General features: G+C 41.3%; 1 protein-coding gene across 2 annotated transcripts; it reads right to left on the bottom strand.

The window, feature by feature from the left end:
• Positions 1–2,105: 2,105 nt before the first annotated feature.
• LOC106568797 (homeobox protein Mohawk) lies at positions 2,106–15,428 on the bottom strand. 2 transcript variants are annotated; one of them, XM_014139460.2, is made up of 6 exons: positions 15,039–15,428; positions 13,407–13,566; positions 13,079–13,232; positions 11,796–12,110; positions 4,171–4,204; positions 2,106–3,816 (listed from the first exon to the last, which is right to left on the bottom strand). In XM_014139460.2, exons 1-6 carry the CDS (start codon positions 15,197–15,199, stop codon positions 3,621–3,623), a joined length of 1,020 nt encoding a protein of 339 aa, XP_013994935.1. In that variant the 5' UTR covers positions 15,200–15,428; the 3' UTR covers positions 2,106–3,620. The 2 variants fall into 2 exon arrangements, with proteins under 2 accessions (XP_013994935.1, XP_045549792.1); XM_045693836.1 differs by having other exon boundaries at positions 15,045–15,428.
• Positions 15,429–19,019: the final 3,591 nt, after the last annotated feature.

Below are 19,019 nucleotides of genomic sequence, written 5' to 3'. Positions count from 1 at the left end.
GGCAGCCGTCCTTGAGCGTTATTCCTGTTTAGTTTTAGGCTGGGTTTCTGTACAGCACTTTGTGACATCAGCTGATGTCAAAAGGGCTTTATAAATACATTCAATTGATTGATTGATTTATTGATTGATTGATTGATTGATTGATTATGGGTGTAGACAAAGAGAGCTCTCCAGTAGGTACCAAAACTTTCAAAGGCCCTTTTCTCAAAAGTGAGTTTACAAGTTTATCAACTTTCAAAGCAGAATTACTTTCCCATTGTTCCTAAAAAATGCAGTGTATGATATACCATTTTGTAGCTCTGAGTCTCTACTTTTATCCAATGTAAAAAACCCAATTTCAAATTTTGCTACATAAGACCGATTTGAGCTGGTCAATCACATATTGTCACGGGTGTTGTTAGGCCTGAGACAAAGTCAATAGTCGACCGTGCCAATATACCCTCCAGACACTGGCTTCGAGGGCATTATCACTTGGATTTCATGGATTTCACCATGAGACCAATGGTGACTTTAAAACAGTTAGAGTTTAATGGCTGTTATAGGAAAAATCTGAGGATGGATCAACAACATTGTTACTCCACACTACTAACCTAAAGGAAAGAGTGAAAAGAAGGAAGCCTTTAGAATGACAATATTCCAAAACATGCATCCTGTTTGCAACAAGGCACTAAAGTAAAACTTTATGTCGTCAATACAAAGTGTTATGTTTGGGGCAATTCCAACACAAAACATCACTTAGTACCACTCCTCGTATTTTCAATCATGGTGGTGGTTGCATCATGTTATGGGTATGCTTGTCATCGGCAAGGACTAGGGAGTTTTTTAGGATAAAAAGAAAAGGAATATAGCTAAGTACAGGCAAAATCCTAGAGGAAAACCTGTTCATCTACTTTCCAACAGACACTGGGAGACAAATTCACCTTTCAGCAGGACAATAACAAGGCCAAATATTCACTGGAATTGCTTACCAAGATGACAATGAATGTTCATGAGTGGCCTAGTTATAGTTTTGACTTAAATCGGCTTGAAAATCTATGGCCAGACTTGAAAATGGCTGTCTAGCAATGATCAACAACCAACTTGACAGAGCTTGAAGAAGACATAAAATAGTTGATCAATAGTGCTGTAGCAGTATTGTTTAATAATGTGCTATTGAAATCATCAAGAGTGATGGAGTGCTGCATCAGATGACTTGGTCTCCACAATCCCCCGACCTCAACCAAATTAAGATGGTTTGGGATGAGTCGAACCGCAGAGTGAAGGAAAAGTAGCCAACAAGTGCTCAGCATATGTGGGAACTCCTTCAAGACTGTTGGAAAAACATTGTAAAGCTGGTTGAGAGAATGCCAAGAGTGTGCAAAGCTGTCATCCATGTAAAAGGTTTTCTAATTGAAGAATCTCAAATATAACATATTTTGACTTGTTTAACACTTTTTTGGTTACTACATGATTCCACATGTGTTATTTCATAGTTTTGATGTCTTCACTATTATTCTACAATGTAGAAAATAGTAAAAATATAGAAAAACCCTTGAATTAGTAGGTGTTCTAAAACTTTTGACCGGTAGTGTATGTCCACAAGCCTACCTCAACATTCAAGACGGAGAACACACTTCTCAAGATGTCACCAAAGCAGGTTCCCGCCTTTCTAGGGAGTTTTTCCTAGACACCGTCATTCTACATCTGCATTGCTTGCTGTTTGGGGTTTTAGGCTGGGTTTCTGTATAGCACTTTGTAACATCGACTGATGTAAAAAGGGCTTTATAAATACATTTGATTGATTGATTGATTGATTGATTGAGAAAGGGACCAGTGGAAAATACTACTAAGCTATGTTTTAGGGAATCGTCTCAGAGCCCAATGTATGATTATGTGCTTATGTTCAGTGTCAGGAGAATTTTCCCAAATAGAACATGATAAGTCCACTCTGTCAGATGTCAAAGGCTTCCCATGTCCTTCATCCAGCCAATACTAGCAGATGTTATAATGTTGTGCAGCCTTAAAACTCATTCTATAAGACCAAGACACAAGTGGTTTCTGAGCAAAGAACAAAATGCATGTTTCATCATTTTTTGTGACCTATAGTAGGAAAGGATTAACAAGAGTTAAGTTAAGTATTTATTCAAATAGCTGCAGTTCATTCAAAGTATTTCCACCTCTACGTTGTGATAATAATTTTGCCTCGGATACAAATCCAGTCTCCTAAAGTTAATATAAATTAAGTCATTGAGAAAAATAGTAAATGGTTATACAGTATAAACAGTATATAGTGAAAAATATAGTTCTCATGTAATCAAACAAATATCATGTTTACAATAGAAAAATACACACATTGACCCAAAAAATTTCACCATCTACCAGCTGATAGAAATACTGACTCAGAGGAATACTGTTAGGCATAGCGTGGTTAATGGAAAGAACTATGATCTTTTTGGCAGGTTAAATATATGTTTTCTTGTAGGCTTCATGTAGGTTATCTTGAAGGTTTCTGGTTTCTGGAGGAATAATCCCTAGCCAGCAGCATTCTAAAGAAACAAGAATCAACACTGTGTCTACTGCACTTTTAATCAGATTTAAAGCTATCTGGTTACTTGGACATTGTTTACTGCGAGAAACTAAGCAAAACAGTGTTACCCAGACCATGAGGTGAGACTACCAAAGGATAGGTTTCCAAAACGGGTATTTAGTGTTATAAAATCCTCAGTTCAGTTTTTACTCTGAAATGTGCTGCTATATTCTTTCATGATTTCAATAGCACATTATTATGCATTAATGCTACAGCACTATTGATTTAATATTTACATTTACATCATGGTAACCATTTGTCCTTTCAGATTTTTCTTTCACAACAATATCGAAAGTGGTAAATCGACTCTAAAATTATTAAAATTAACACTGTCTATTGCCCCACAATACATGTTTATACCTTCGAAAGTGTAAGCTTTTTAAAACTGCAATATGTAACTTTTGGGGCGACTCAACCTAATTCACATAAAAATGGGAGTTACTGTATCTGTAATTTCATTGAAAGCAAGTCTAAGAAGCAGTATATCTGTTGTATATGCACTATTTCTATGCTTCCGGTTAAGTTTAGCTTTTGCATCTTTTACTTTCAGTTTTGTACAAACTTCAAACATCTGAAAATACAATCTTTTTGGATATGGAAAATATATTTCACAGCGGTTTAGTTGGTACAATGATTCAATACACTATAATTGCTTGTTTTGTCACAAACTGAAATTAGGTGAAGTATTAGAATGTTAACAACCAGAAAATGGCATAGTGCACTTTTAACATTTTCACAGAGTTTATGTAACTCTGTAAAGTTGGCCAACAGTGATTATTATTGCCTTCACTCTACATTGGTGTTAAGTGTTAAATCGATTCCATCTTAGTATTTTATTTTTTTACTTACTACCATTTAACATTAGGGTGTAAACACTTCTTATATAAATGATATGTAATTCAAGGGACCAGAGTGGCCCTGGTCCAGACGGTGAAGGGTAAAGTTGTCCCTAGACGCTGATCTTGGGTCAGTTTTGCGTTTTCCCCACTAATGGTTAAGGTTATGATTGGCGGAGGGGAAGCCTAGATCAAGAGAAACTTCACCTTGGAGTGATCTAGACATTGTTTGGCAGGGACACTTTGACAGTCTTTATTTCTGAGATGTGGGAGGACTTTTGGATGATGCAGCTGGTGGTGGTAGTCCCTGTGGTGCAGCACTGCCCCTGGGCCAGTTTAGTCAGAGCCATGGCAGCATGGATCTCTCGCCACTCTGCCTCCTCCCTCCTCTGGCCTCTCTCACTTTTTCCCTCACTGTGAACAACATAAAGGAGAGATTTAGAGATTTAGAGCCTTGACCGTATCATTAATGCACACTCCCCAAGATGAAATCATCATTCACAACAGTGAGACTTCCTACTAACAGACAACAGCATGTATTAATAGAAATGCATCTGCCTAGACTGCCATTATTTGCTCATCCCAATGTGGGTGTGCCACAACGAAATGTTGCATTATTACATGTTTATGAATAATACAAAATCTTTATGCTGGACTGTGAAGTGAATATGTATTCTTTCTTATGCATCTAGACCACTTATACTCGATATAAAGAATGGTATGCTGTATAGAAGGGGTCCATAAACAGACAAATAAACATACTCTTACCTGTCACATCTAGTTGATGCATAGTTCACTGTGTCTGAAAACATGGATAGAAAAAAGACAGAATTACATTTATTGTACAGGAAAGGCCAAAAAATATGTAAGTATGGAGTTTTCTGGAATCTATATTTATTTACATACAGTACCAGTCAAAAGTTTGCACACATTGTAGAATAATGAAGACATCATAACTATGAAATAACACATATGGAATGATGTAGTAACCAATGAGTAGGTGTGTCCAAACGTTTGACTGGCACTGTATGTTTGTGTGTTTGTTGGCATTGTGTTTTCTATTGGCATTGTGTTTTCAGTTTCTGTGTGCATTACAGTATTTGTGTGTGTGTGTGTGTGTGTGTGTGTGTGTGTGTGTGTGTGTGTGTGTGTGTGTGTGTGTTTGTGTGTGTGCACATGTGCACTTTAACTGTGCCAGAGGGCCTTAACTCACTGAAGTACTCCAGTCTGGCTGCTCATAAGCACTCCGGCCAAAACAAATGCAATTATATTTCTCCTGTGCCTTTTCAGATGGAAAAATACAATATCTGTGCAGTGTCATGAACGCAGACACTCTGTTTCCAGGTCTCCAGAGCTCGTTTGCATCCATAAAGTTATTTCACTGTTTTTCAATCCACCCTCTCCCTTAATGTTTGGCTGACTACTGCAGATCATCATACATCATAGAAATGTGTATGGGAGTATTGTGTGAATGAGTGACATGTACTCCCTCTATAGATCTTTAGTGGCAGTGTCTCACCTTCTGGGTGTCTTTGGTTCCACTAAACATATTGATTTGAGCTCAAATGTTGGTTTATCAATCTACAAAATGCACTTTGTTTACAGTTTGGGTGTTATCATCATTCTTTAAGATTCGGTTTATAAATGAGTAAGAAATAGTGTGTTGATTTGCATGTTTGCTCTCACGTTTTTCATGTGAACACAGCAGTAGGGCTATCTTTTTGTTGAGTCAAGTCAGACGGACCAAAATATATTTCTCTTCAGGGAGCTATGAGCAGGAAAATTAGAGGCCAATTGCGAGCATACAAAATGCTGCTTTCAATATTCGCTGCCTGAAACATCTCAGACTCCTATTTCTATAACAAGGCCGAGGCCAAGAGCAACTATAGGCAGACAATAAATCATTTGACGCCTCTCACATTTTGCTACTGAATGTCTCTACTCTTTTTTGGTGGTTCTGACATTCATGTTTTAAAAAATAAAACAGTACTTTCTGGAAACCTATCACTAAATAAAAATGCACATGTAAATCATTATGGGGAAATTGGACTGTGTTTGTCTCTGCGTCATTTATGTTTTACAAGAATTCTCCATTCATTTTACTGAAATAGTGTTTTGTACAAGACCTTAAAAATCATGTTAGCGTCTCTCAGACCAAGTCTGACCTGGGACATCAACTACAACAAATATTAAATTCCTTGGCTTACTCTGAAAATAACATTTCCATTCTGATCATAGAAGTCATGAACTCATAAAGTAGTGTTGCACAACCCTGGACTTCAAGGGGATGCAGTGGCAGATAGTTTTCACTTGCCCTCAAAAGTTAGTCAGAGCTGCATTGGCACTACAGATCGAAATCAGTTGCTAATTGAGAGACAGATTGAAACCAAGCTACCAAGAATTATAACTGTTCATCTAGGGTATCAGAAAACGAGGAACTTCTGTCTCAGCATGAATGTTTTCATTTTGCAACAAACTAGGTAAAAAAGTGTGCAGTGTCCTCACTCCATATAAAACATGAATCCAGTAAGATTTATTAGTCTCTGGCTCCTTGAAGGGAAAGACCACTTGTTATAGTTTAACAGCATATTTCAACGTCAAGTTCCCCAGTGTGTAGACGCTTTCTGAAGACTTTCACTTGGCAGGCAGATTTAGTGTTTGATGACCTGTCGTTATATTGGACATCCAAGAAACAACACTAATTAGCAGGCGTAGTGACTCTTTTACCCCTCCCTAGTGCAGTGTAAAAAAGCGTTAACGTTCTGAGTTCTTTCGAGACTGCATCAAGGTTCAGCACTGCTCTCCACTCCCATTCCAGAGAAGCTCTAAGCACCCTCTAAATACTCCAGGGACACACCAAAAAAATTGCTGTGTGCCTGTACAGAAATCTGAAATGTTTCTTGATATCTGAATGTAATGTTCTGTTCTACCAAGTTTCTATTGGTAGCCTACCCTAAAACGAGGTATTTTGTGACATAGGCTAATGAGGTAAGAAATTAATGTGATATATACTGTAATATGTTTATAAACCAATTTGAGAAACTATACTTGCAACTTTGAGTGTGAATATAGTTATTTGAACTTCCAGAAGCAAGTCTGTGGTGCTTTAGTAACAGGGTCTAAGCAAAAATCCACATTGAAACGCCATTTGTACCAGAAACTTTGGCAAAGGTCCTTATGTCTCACCTTGGGGACAATAAAATCTCAGACATTCTGTAATTGACCCTGAGATCTGCTATTTTCCACCATGGCAAGGAAACAACGCACTCTAGAATATGGATCATGGAAATCCTAGGACCAATGAAGTAGTCTACTACTTCGTCTTTGGCTAAACAAGATCAAGGATTTTATAAGCAATGGATTTAGATGTCAGCACAAGTTCCTATTAGCTGTTGCTTTGGTTCCAGGACCTTTCTGGAGTTTAGAGTTGTCAACCTGATTTAGGGCAGTGCTCCTAACTTCAGGTCCTGAAGTGCACCCAAGTGTCAAACATATCTCCCTCTAACCTAGTTGTGTCTTGTTAAAGCTTTCAACATTGACAGATAAGACCAACTGAATGAACAGAAGTTCTGCAAACCTAAAGCGGAAAATCTTAAAGCTGCAATATAACTTTTTGGGCGACACGACCAAATTCACATAGAAATGTGAGTTATAGATCTGTTATGTTCGTTGAAAGCACATCTATGAAGCGGTAGATCTGTTCTATGTATGCTATATCTATGCTTTTTGTTTCTCAAAATAATTTTCACTTGGTTAATAATACAAATCGGAATAAAAATGATAAACATCTAAAAGCTAAAATGCCACCAATGCGAGAGCACCAACCTCTGCCATATGGACACGTTGGTTCACCATGAGCCATTGGCAGCTAAATAAATGAGACAGCCTAGGCCAATGTAGCAGTAGGTGTCACGGTTGTTGTCGGTGAAGGAGGACCAAAACGCAGCAGGTATGTGCAGGCTCATCTTGATGTTTATTTGCTTTCAAAATGAACGTACAAAAATACCAAAACACGAACGATCAACAAAAACAGTCTGGTAAGGCACAAGGCGAAACACAGAACAATCTCCCACAAAATACAAGACAAACACACCCAACTAATATAGGACTTCCAATCAAAGGCAACACCAAACAGCTGCCTTCAATTGGAAGTCCAACCCCAATTAACTCAACATAGAACCAGACACACTAGACTAAACATAGAAATACATAAACCAAAACCCGGAAATACTAAATCAAACACCCTTTTAACAAACACACCACCCCGAACCACATAAAACGAATACCCTCTGCCACGTCCTGACCAAACTACAATACTAATTAACCCTTATACTGGCCAGGACAGTACCCCCCCCCTTAAAGGTGCTAACCCCGGAAGCACCTTAAAAAAAATAAAAAAAACAACCCCAAAACAACAAAACCAAAATTCCCCTCTACTAAAGGGAGGGAAGGGAGGGTGGCTGCCGTCAACGACGGCGCTGTGCTACACCCCCCCTCCCCAACCCAACCAATATCTAGAGGTGGCTCTGGTTCCGGCCGTTCCAGGCTGTCGGGCCACTCCGGCATCGCCGGGGGGCAGTCGGGCCACTCCGGCATAGCCGGGGGGCAGTCGGGCCACTCCGGCGTCGCCGGGGGCAGTCGGGCCACTCTGGCGTCGCCGGGGGCAGTCGGGCCACTCTGGCGTCGCCGGGGGGCAGTCGGGCCACTCTGGCGTCGCCGGGGGGCAGTCGGGCCACTCTGGCGTCGCCGGGGGGCAGTCGGGCCACTCTGGCGTCGCCGGGGGGCAGTCGGGCCACTCTGGCGTCGCCGGGGGCAGTCGGGCCACTCTGGCGTCGCCGGGGGGCAGTCGGGCCACTCTGGCGTCGCCGGGGGGCAGTCGGGCCACTCTGGCGTCGCCGGGGGGCAGTCGGGCCACTCTGGCGTCGCCGGGGGGCAGTCGGGCCACTCTGGCAGGTCGGGGCAGTCGGGCCACTCGGGGCAGTCGGGCCACTCGGGGCAGTTCAGGGCAGTCTGGCAGTTCAGGGCAGTCTGGCCACTCCGGCAGTTCAGCGCAGTCTGGGCAGCTCCGATGACGACTGTTGACTGGCGGGCAGCTCCGATGACGACTGTTGACTGGCGGGCAGCTCCGATGACGACTGTTGACTGGCGGGCAGCTCCGATGACGACTGTTGACTGGCGGGCAGCTCCGATGACGACTGTTGACTGGCGGGCAGCTCCGACGACTGTTGACTGGTGAGGCTGGGTTTACGCACTTGAAGCCTGGTGCGTGGTGCTGGTACTGGGCTTACCAGATTTTGAACACGCACCTCCAGGCTAGTGCGGGGAGCGGGAACAGGACGAGTCGGACTGGGTTGACGCACTTCCGGGTTCGCACGAGAGACAGGAGCAGGAAACCCAGGGCTATGGAGGCGCACAGTCGGTCTAGAACTTACCTCCTGCACAACCCGCCTTGGCTTGATGGAACTAGTAGCCCTGTACGAGCGCGGTGCTCGTACAGGGCAGACTGGGCTGTGCAGGGGCCTGATGGTAGCCGTGCGTAGAGCGGGAGTTGGGTAGCCTGGTCCTCGGAGGCGTACCGGCGACCAGATGCGCTGCGCAGGCATCCTCCTACCAGGCTGGATGCCCGCTCTAGCACGGCACCTGCGAGGGGCTGGAATAACGCGCACCGGACTGTGCGTGCGTATGGGTGAGATAGTGCGCTCCTCAGCGAAACATAGCGCTCTCCACCCCATACGCTCCTCCATATAACCACGGGTAGCTGGCTTCCGGCTCTTCCTACGCCTAGCCAAACTACCCGTGTGCCCCCCCCAAAAAATGTCTTGGGGGTGCCTCTCGTGCTTCTCCCTCAGCGCGTCCATGGCCTCGTACCTCCGCCTCTCTGCCTTGGCTGCCTCAATTTCCCACTGCGGGCGGCGATAATCCCCAGCCTGGTGCCAAGGTCCGGCCCCGTCCAGAACTTCCTCCCAGGTCCACTTCTCCCGCCAGTCCAACTCGAAGTCCCTCTGCTCCTTCCTCTGCTGCTTGGTCCATTGTTGGTGGGAGATTCTGTCACGGCTGTTGTCGGTGAAGGAGGACCAAAACGCAGCAGGTATGTGCAGGCTCATCTTGATGTTTATTTGCTTTCAAAATGAACGTACAAAAATACCAAAATACGAACGATCAACAAAAACAGTCTGGTAAGGCACAAGGCGAAACACAGAACAATCTCCCACAAAATACAAGACAAACACACCCAACTAATATAGGACTTCCAATCAAAGGCAACACCAAACAGCTGCCTTCAATTGGAAGTCCAACCCCAATTAACTCAACATAGAACCAGACACACTAGACTAAACATAGAAATACCTAAACATAAACCAAAACCCGGAAATACTAAATCAAACACCCTTTTAACAAACACACCACCCCGAACCACATAAAACGAATACCCTCTGCCACATCCTGACCAAACTACAATACTAATTAACCCTTATACTGGCCAGGACGTGACAGTAGGCCTATAACTTCTATTGTCAACTAAGTAAAAATGCATAAACCTGACAAATAAAAACTTAAAATATCCTGATGAAAATGCAGGTTATTTTATCTCTCTATACTCCGCCTGTCTGTCACCCTTTCTATCTGTCTTACTAGGTCCAGCCCAATGACTGTATATGAAGGTCCAGCCCTAAGCTTGCGAACTTGCAACATTGTATCAACTAGCCTATTCCGCCCTAAGAGTTTCCACACCAATGAGCTCCGGACAGACACAGCTGTTTTTGCGCAAAAGGAAACGTGTTCAGGTAGGCTAATTTATGAGGTTTCCACTGGATATATGGGATCCTCGGAGCATGACATTTTGCTCTTTCGCACCGAAGCCTGGTGATTATCGAGGGGGAGAGTGTTGGAAAGATTTTTCAAATACTGTGAGGAAATATTGTTCACAACGGATACATTTTTTTTAAACTAACTTTATTGAAAAAATTACTGAGAACCTCAGCTTATTAGTGGTGGTGAGTTAAGACAATCAGAAATCAGACATCCAGTTAGCCTATGTGTGCTAATGCTCGCACGCTCCATCAACATTAAGAGGACAGAAAAACCAGACACATGCTCATTGCTCACATGGAGCGCTTCAAACAAAATACAATGAAAACATTGACAAAACTCGTAAATGATGGTATGAAATAAACCAAAACTTGTTTCTCACAAGTGTAGCATGTGACGTTTTCACTCCAACTTCACAGAAAATGACTATAGGCCTAATTAATCGATGCATTAACAGAAATGAATGTAACCAAATGATGGGGATTAACGATAAATTTACTGGTGACATGTAATGGGGAATTTATGAAAATAAACAATCAAAGGGCAAACAATTAACACAAAACAATAATGTGCAAGAACTGGCAGGAGACAGCTGAGCCATTCTGGGGAGAGACTTGCCTATATCTTTGCCACACACACCCCTCTCCTTCTTCTTGTCTCAACATTTCAAATTATACTGAAGACACATTATCTTCACATATTTTAGATGCATTGCGTTTAACTGACAGCCGCATCTTAATAATCAGCTAGACCCATTGCCACTCGCGCTGCCCAAATTGAGGGCCTCCCAACTAGGCATAGGCCTACACGCTTGTGGTTTGAAACAATACAGCTTTAAAATAAGCTAATGAAGTCATGCTCTCTGGTGAAGTATTTTGAATAATTTTATTTCTGTATACAGTAGACAGGAGTAATTATATATTTTTGGCAAATGTATTTCCGTTTACTTTAGGCTGCAGTGATACGGTTGCCAAATCTTTTCCTATGCTTAGGCTACTCCTCACAGCACCCTTCTATGCTAAATATCTTCCCATGGCTATGCCTCCACCTCATGGCAAAATTTGCAGAGCTGCATGAAATTTGTTATAAAATTGCAAAATCTTCTCTCCGCCTCATAGCAAAATGTGAAGAAATGCAGCAAACTTGCTTTAAAACAGCAAAATGTTCTCTAAACGCCATGGCAAATTGTGCAGAATTGCACAAAATTAACTCTAAAATGTAACATTGTGGCCCCCACCCCCATCAGAGTTGCCCATCCCTGGTTTAGACGATACAATGATTCTCTACATAATGACTGCTTGTTTGGTCACGTAAACTAAAATTAGGCAAACTATTCGAATTTTAGCAACCAGGAAATGGTGGAGCTATTTCTGCATATTCTACCGTTAACCCTTGAAGTAAGCTAGTTGGTTAGCGTTACGCCAAGTCACTGAGCCACAACCGAGTCCAGTCGTTGTAAAGCTACAGTACGTTAGCTAGTATGTCTGCATATGACATCTCTTATATCCTGCGTATGGCAGCGTTCTGTAGACTTCGTTTAGCGTTTCAAGTAAAGTGTCTCCAAAGAATAAGACATCTCTTACCCATATGGTAGAGAGAGTTTGCCTCTGCCTCAGAGGAAGAAGGCGAGACGAGGTCGTCGTCACACTCGTTGGAGCTGAACGACCCTGAGTGGTTCCTCAGGTGGGACTTTGTGACGTCATCAGGGGTTGCCATCACGTGTCGTAGGGTGTCGTTAAGGTACCGGTTCAGCAAGCTGCTCTTGTACTTGGGGGGTGGAGAGACATAGTCGTCACTGAAGGCAGGATCAGTCCCGTTCTCCTGTTTGATGGCACTCTTAAGTGAGGGCCTGGAGAGCTCTGATTGGCTAGCTGGAGTTTGTAAGTGACACTCATCATCTGCAAAAAAATGTAATAATAATAATAATGTTGGTCCTCCGTCAACTGCCTTTGGTCTCCAAAAGAGGCTGAACATCTCAAACATACATTTTTAAGTTTCAACTGCAGTGTTAAAAGGTCAGCAACTCTATTAGTAAAAAAAATACACAGAGAGTTGATTTTGCATAACATAAATTCAGTGGTGTAAAGTACTTAAGTAAAAAATACTTTAAAGTACTACTTAAGTATTTTTGGGGGTATCTGTACTTTACTATTTATATTTCTGGCAACTTTTACTTTACTTCACTACATTACGAAAGAAAATAATGTACTTTTCACTCCATACATTTTCCCTGACACCCAAAAGTACTCGAATTCACACACTTATCAACAGAATGTCCCTTGTCATCCCTACTGCATCTGATCTGGCAGACTCACTAAACACAAATGCTTAGTTGGTAAAATATGTCTGAGTGAGTGTGCCCCTGGCTATCCATCAATGGAGAAAAAAAATAACATTGTGCTATCTGGTTTGCATAATATAAGGAATTTGAAATCATTTATACTTTTACTTTTGATACTTAAGTACATCTTAGCAATTCCATTTACTTTTGAGACTTAAGTATTTTTAAAACCAAATACTTTTAGACTTTTACTCAATTAGTATTTTATTGTGTGACTTTTACTTTTACTTGAGTCATTTTCTATTAAGGTATCTTTACTTTTTCTCAAGTATGACAATTTAGTACTTTTTCCACCACTGCATAAATTCACACCCTACAGTGTTATTGTAGCGTGAATTTTTTTGCTAATGGCTGGTGTTCATTTTCAACTTTTTACAGAGTTACAGAAATTAAAAAAGTGTAACATTAACTCTGTGTGGTATGGGACACTATAGACACTTGGGTAGTGTTAAAATGGACACTTAGAATTGTTGCGATTACATCCCCAGCTATAACCCTGCTTAGCCTACCCTCAGTCTCTCTTACCCTCAGAGTTGGTGTCTTCACTGCTGACACTCATTCTCTCAGCGTTGCCCTGGATGTATTTATTGTAGAGTTTGATCCGTAGAGCCCAACTCAAGTCTGGCTGACTCACTGTGTTCTTCAACCTCCGCCGGGCATTGGCAAACCAGTTTGAGACCTGCAACATAAGCATAAAGAAATTAAAAAAGGAACATTAATTTGATGAATTTCAGAACTTCAACTTGTCAGCTAAAAAAATGTCTGACTGGCTTCTGCTTTTACTTCCATGGTAGTATCCATATGACCAAACCCAAACCTTGCTTTGAGGGGTGTGTGGTTTGCCTCAGCTCACCTGTACTAAAGTCATGCGGGACCCCAGGGCAAGCAGGACCTTCTCTGTCTTGGTGGGGTAGGGGTTGTCCTTGTGTTTGTACAGCCACTGCTTAAGAGGCCTTGCCATGTCCTGAAGCGCCTGGCGCTTGTGGCAAACTTTGACCCCGCCCAGACAAGACCTGTGTGTAAGGTGATATATGATAGAACTAATCTTCTGATGGGAGAGGAGTTGTCATCATTTCATGGTTTATTACAAGGATAAGGTTGCAATACCTGATATATCAGGAACGGACTAGGACCAAAAATCAGCCCACGCATTGCACTAACTTTGCTGATAACTTAGTTGAAAAATTTACTTTCTACGAATGTGATATGTATAGTTGTCTCTTAGCAATCTTAAGATTCATGCACTAGCTGTAAGTCGCTCTGGATAAAAGTGTCTGCTAAATTACTAAAATGTAAACGTTATGTAAATGTATTTTTGGTGGGAATCCATAGATGTCACTGTTGGGCTGTGTAAGCAAAAGTTTGCTCTCAGGTTTGCTCTCTAAAGTTTGCTCTCAGTGATAGGTCAGGTTCCTTAAATAAACAGATATAACCTGGTTCTCCCAATTATTTCGAACATGCTTTTTGATCATGATCATATCTGTCATCTCCTTGCAATTTGAATAAGTAATGTCTAACATACACAACACTTACAATTTATTTTCCATATGACAAGATTTTTGCAGCATTACAGACAATGTTCAATATATTGAATCAAATATAAAGTGTTTTTTGTGTGAATTATTTTATAAATGCAAATATGGGGCTGCACTGAAGATATTTAAGCTGTGTAAAAATACATCGAATTAATTACCACGTTTCCATCCAAAGTTTTTATGAGAGTAAAGTCATATGGTATATAACAAATCACGACAGCTGTGATGGAAACAGGAGATGTCGGTACAATTTTATAAACGCCAATAGAGAATTTGTTTGTTCGACATGATGGGATCTTTTTGTGTCTGTAAAATTAGTTAATGTGAGAAATGGTGGTGGAAGCACCTTTATGCGCAAATATTGATATAATAACCAGAAGTAAACTTGGAGTCACTCGATGATATGGTGTGTGTTCCACTACGACTTGGGAAACCGTGCAGTTTATTAGGCTACAGATTAAATCAATTATGAGGAACTTCACAGGGTGATGAAAGTGCATGGTGATGGAGCTTGATGCTCGTTTACAATAAATATTGATTGAGGGTCTTATTCTGGTGACATGACGATCGATACTTGACTACCATTTGACAAATAGAAATATTCTCGCTCTTATCCATAATAATCTCATCAGTATCTGTATCCGTGAACTGTTGGCTAGAGTGCACGTGCCAAGACCGGTCTTGGCCATTTGCTATATAACTCAAACAGTTTTTATGACAAAACTTTCATTAGAGTTGAACATGCACGGGAAACATGTTGAACTTTATATTTTTATTCGGTACATGAAAACTTAAGCGAAAAAGTACATTTTGTGTGCACTACATTTAGAGGAAACCCACCACTGGTGGGAAAATGTGCAGAATTGGACGGAAACCTAGCTACAGGGTTTTTTTATTTTGCCGTTTGTAAATTGCGATGTATATGACAAAAAAATAGAAATTGTGCTTACCCATACCTGCTATATTTAACAACAGGGTTGTCTTCTATTGCCTCTTGGCATGGATGTAAGTCTGTATGCTGTCTATCTGTTACCAGACAGTCCACACCATTTCTCCTGCGCTCCTCCAAAATATTTTGTTGATTTGACCTCTTCACAACAGTGTTGTTCATCTTTTGATTGCTCGTTTTATCCAAACGTCAGACGCAACTGCAGAAGTTCAAATCCGAATACATGTAGTAGCTTTCCATCCTCACTGAGACATACAAGCAGAGAAGTAACCCAGAGGTCTCGTTGCGCTCAGGACTTAAGCCACCTGTCCAAAAGACAGCTCATCTGGAGGAGCCCCTTGGAACCAAACCATTACAAACCAGACACTGATGCCAGTCTTGCCTTTACCAATGAGAGAGTGTTGTCTGGGTAGTTCAAGTAACCTGCTCTCCTGTGTCTAACTGGCTGGCTATGGCTCTTTCAACATCCAATTAAAGTCAACCGATTTCTCTGCTCTGAGGAGGTAGCTGTTCACTGTATGTCGTACCAAGACTTGGGATGAATACCATGCAACAAGAACACCAATAGATGAACTAGCGTGTATGGATTGTGACAGGGATCAGCACATCTTGGGCACTTTACTGAGATTTTTTTAAGTTTGTAAGCATTAAGAATGTAGGCTATCATACATTATTAAGTCATCTGACACATGCTCCCGATATTTGCTTCATAAGGATCATGAAACCTTGTGTTTTTCCTCAACTCCCATGTCTGCAGATAATATACGTTTTACGAAGGGATTCTGGAAATGTATAGGTGTAATGACACGGTTTCTAATGTCTACTGAAACCCCTCAGCTGTGTTTTGCATTAGCTCAACTGGGTCTATAACTGGAGATCAACATAAATCATCATGAGTGAGAGGTAGTTATGTTAGGCGCTCACAATGAAGACAGTAGAAAAGGAACCATTTTACGGAACACTTTACATTAAGTTGCCCTTACACCTGTGTAGTAACACTGTAATTGCACTAGAAACAATTTGTAACATGTTGTTAGATAGTACCAAAGTAATTACATAGTAATAGAGTTGAGCGGTTGTTGTAAGAGTAATAGGGGATGGTTCGTAATTTCACATGTAACTAAAGTACTATGTAAGATCAGTGTTACTGTAATAACAGCATTACTACTCAGGGGTAAGAGTAACTTAATGTAGTGTTACCAGACATTTGAAAAATATATATATACTTTCTTTTACATCGGTGCGCCGACCCCACCCCAAGCAACAGTGTGTGTGCATTAGTGAGAGTGAGTGAGATAGAGAAGAGGGAGTGTAAATATAGTGGTGAGCACACTTATGTGTAAAAAAAAAATGAAGCAGCACTATAATTGATAGTCAGCTGTGCGGTGATGAAAACTCGCTCTAACAGAGACATTTGACTGTCCATAAGTTACTTTATGACAACCTTCAGGCTCTGTGCCCAGCACAATGTTGGGCACTTAACTTTTACAGTAATCCCTCAAATGAAAAAGAGTCAAATAAAGGCCTCCAAATACTCCCAACACAAGCAGAAAATGTGTTTTTCTCAATCTCAAATCTGTATTGCAGACAGCGCATACCTTCCACTGCAGTTTGACGCTAAAATAAAGTTTTATACCCTATTGAACACCAGATTACCAAAACACTACACGGTCCCTGTCTCTGCAGTAGGCTACTTATCACACACACTTGGAATGATACGGCAGCTTGTACCAAAGTATAGGTAGACTTCCCATGACACTCAACCACACACATAATTCAGCAACAACAGGGAAGGTTCGGTTTAAACATCTCAAAGCTGAAAAACACATGCAGCATCTCCCATCAGGTACCATACATTTCACCCATGCATTCCTTAGCGGTAGTCCGAGAATATTACATGGCATCACAGCTCATAAAGTCCTGTCCCTTAGCGATACATTAGGCTGCTCTTTCTTCATTCAGTAGCTTGGAGACCTGTGGAATAAACACATTGGGAATTGACTTTGTCTTGTTTAGGTAGCTTGGAGCTGTTATGTTCCACAATAAAACGGAGAAGATTGGTTACCTTACTTTTTTTAAACTGTCTGTATGCTTTGAGAGCGATAAGGACCTATCCTGCTCGGACACGGTTACATTATTGTGTCTACAAGGGTCAGAGTCAATTTCATTTCAACTCGTTCAATTCTGAAAATGTAACTAAATGTAACATGTCCAATTGCCCTCTATTCTTAGTTAGGATCCTGAAAGAAGTATGACATCGTACACTTTTAGCTTGGGAAATATTGCACGTTTACAAATTAGGAATCGATCATATCACTGTGTATATTTAACTGTACTGAAATCAATGGTTCTAATGTCCAGTCTACTTTATAGAGGCATTATAAAGGCTCATACACACTTATAACAAGTTATAAAGCATTATACCTGGATGCTTAAAGTAAAGTATTGCCCTGGCCATTCCTTTGTTCTCTAAAATAGATCATAGGTGAACTGCGAGCCACTGTAAACAAAGAATAGAAGGATTTTCATTTGATCATTACACTCTTTTTAATAGGATTGTTATGATGTCAGAGGGTGCCTGTGGATGCTCAATGCGGTTATAAAATTATATTGCCACGCTCAGATGGATCCATGGCTAGTGTCTAGCAGCAAGGCTGCCACGGACAGTGTCCAAAAGTCTGGTATTAGACGGTCGGCAAGATTAGGAACCATAAACCACTATTTCCTCATCAAATAATTTAGCCGTTGAAAACATCCAACAGTAAGCCTGTATCTTTAATTTAGCAATATTTGCATTAAATCACATGATTTCCATTGTAATAGTTGCCTTGTAATAGTTGACTTGAGGGCAAGACAACACATTTTTTTCTTAACATTTTTATTTCAATGCTTCTGGACGATTCAGCCATATTTTCATCAAACAATCAACAATCTTATACAATTACTAAATTCCTAACTCCTAAGTGAGCAGGACCAATTACAGTAAGGTCCGTGATTTGGTAATCTCAGTCTAATTCTACTTGTCGAGACTAAAGTATGGCTTTTTATGTTCCTAATAACTCCTACAAGCTGACCACCTAGCTAGCGTTGCAAAGTACATGCTATTAAGTCATGGCACCAACACTGCTCGCGCAAGTCAATGAGCATCTGCGTAGCCAGGCGCTAAAATAGAACTTGGTTATATTTGTGACGCTTGACGCACTGGAAGTCCCACCTCTCCAATCTCCTCATTGGTTTTTAGGAGCATATACCCACCTGGGTGATTGAAAGACGAACTGAAGTCCACACTCCAGTCCAGTTGGTGGTTGTAATACACCTTAAAGTTGGTTGCCAACCATCATATAAAGTCCAAAGAAGAAGAAGCCTGAAGGAGGAGAGATTACTAAACTCAGCAAAAAAAGAAACGGCCCTTTTTCAGGACCCTGTCTTTCAAAGATAATTAATAAAAATCAAAATAACTTCACAACTCTTCATTGTAAAGGGTTTAAACACTGTTTCCCATGCTTGTTCAGTAAACCATAAACAATCAATGAACATGCACCTGTGGAACGGTCGTTAAGACACTAACAGCTTACAGACGGTAGGCAATTAAGGTCACAGTTATGAAAACTTCGGACACGAAAGAGGCCTTTCTACTGACTCTGAAAAACACCAAAAGAAATATGCCCAGGGTCCCTGCTCATCTGTGTGAATGTGCCTTAGGCATGCTGCCAGGAGGCATGAGGACTGCAGATGTGGCCAGGGCAATAAATTGCAATGTCCGTACTGTGAGATGCCTTAGACAGTGCTACAGGGAGACAGGATGGACAGCTGATCGTCCTCGCAGTGGCAGACAATGTGTACAACACCTGCACAGGATTGGTACATCCGAACATCACACCTGCGGGACAGGTACAGGATGGCAACAACAACTGCCCAAGTTACACCAGGAACGCACAATCCTTCCATCAGTGCTCAGACTGTAGGCTGAGAGAGGCTGGAC

The sequence above is a fragment of the Salmo salar genome, chromosome ssa14 (assembly GCF_905237065.1).
Source record: "Salmo salar chromosome ssa14, Ssal_v3.1, whole genome shotgun sequence".
Classification (NCBI taxonomy): domain Eukaryota; kingdom Metazoa; phylum Chordata; class Actinopteri; order Salmoniformes; family Salmonidae; genus Salmo; species Salmo salar.
The sequence above is the reverse complement of the archived record's forward strand: the minus strand, read 5'-3'. Positions and strand labels throughout refer to the sequence as shown.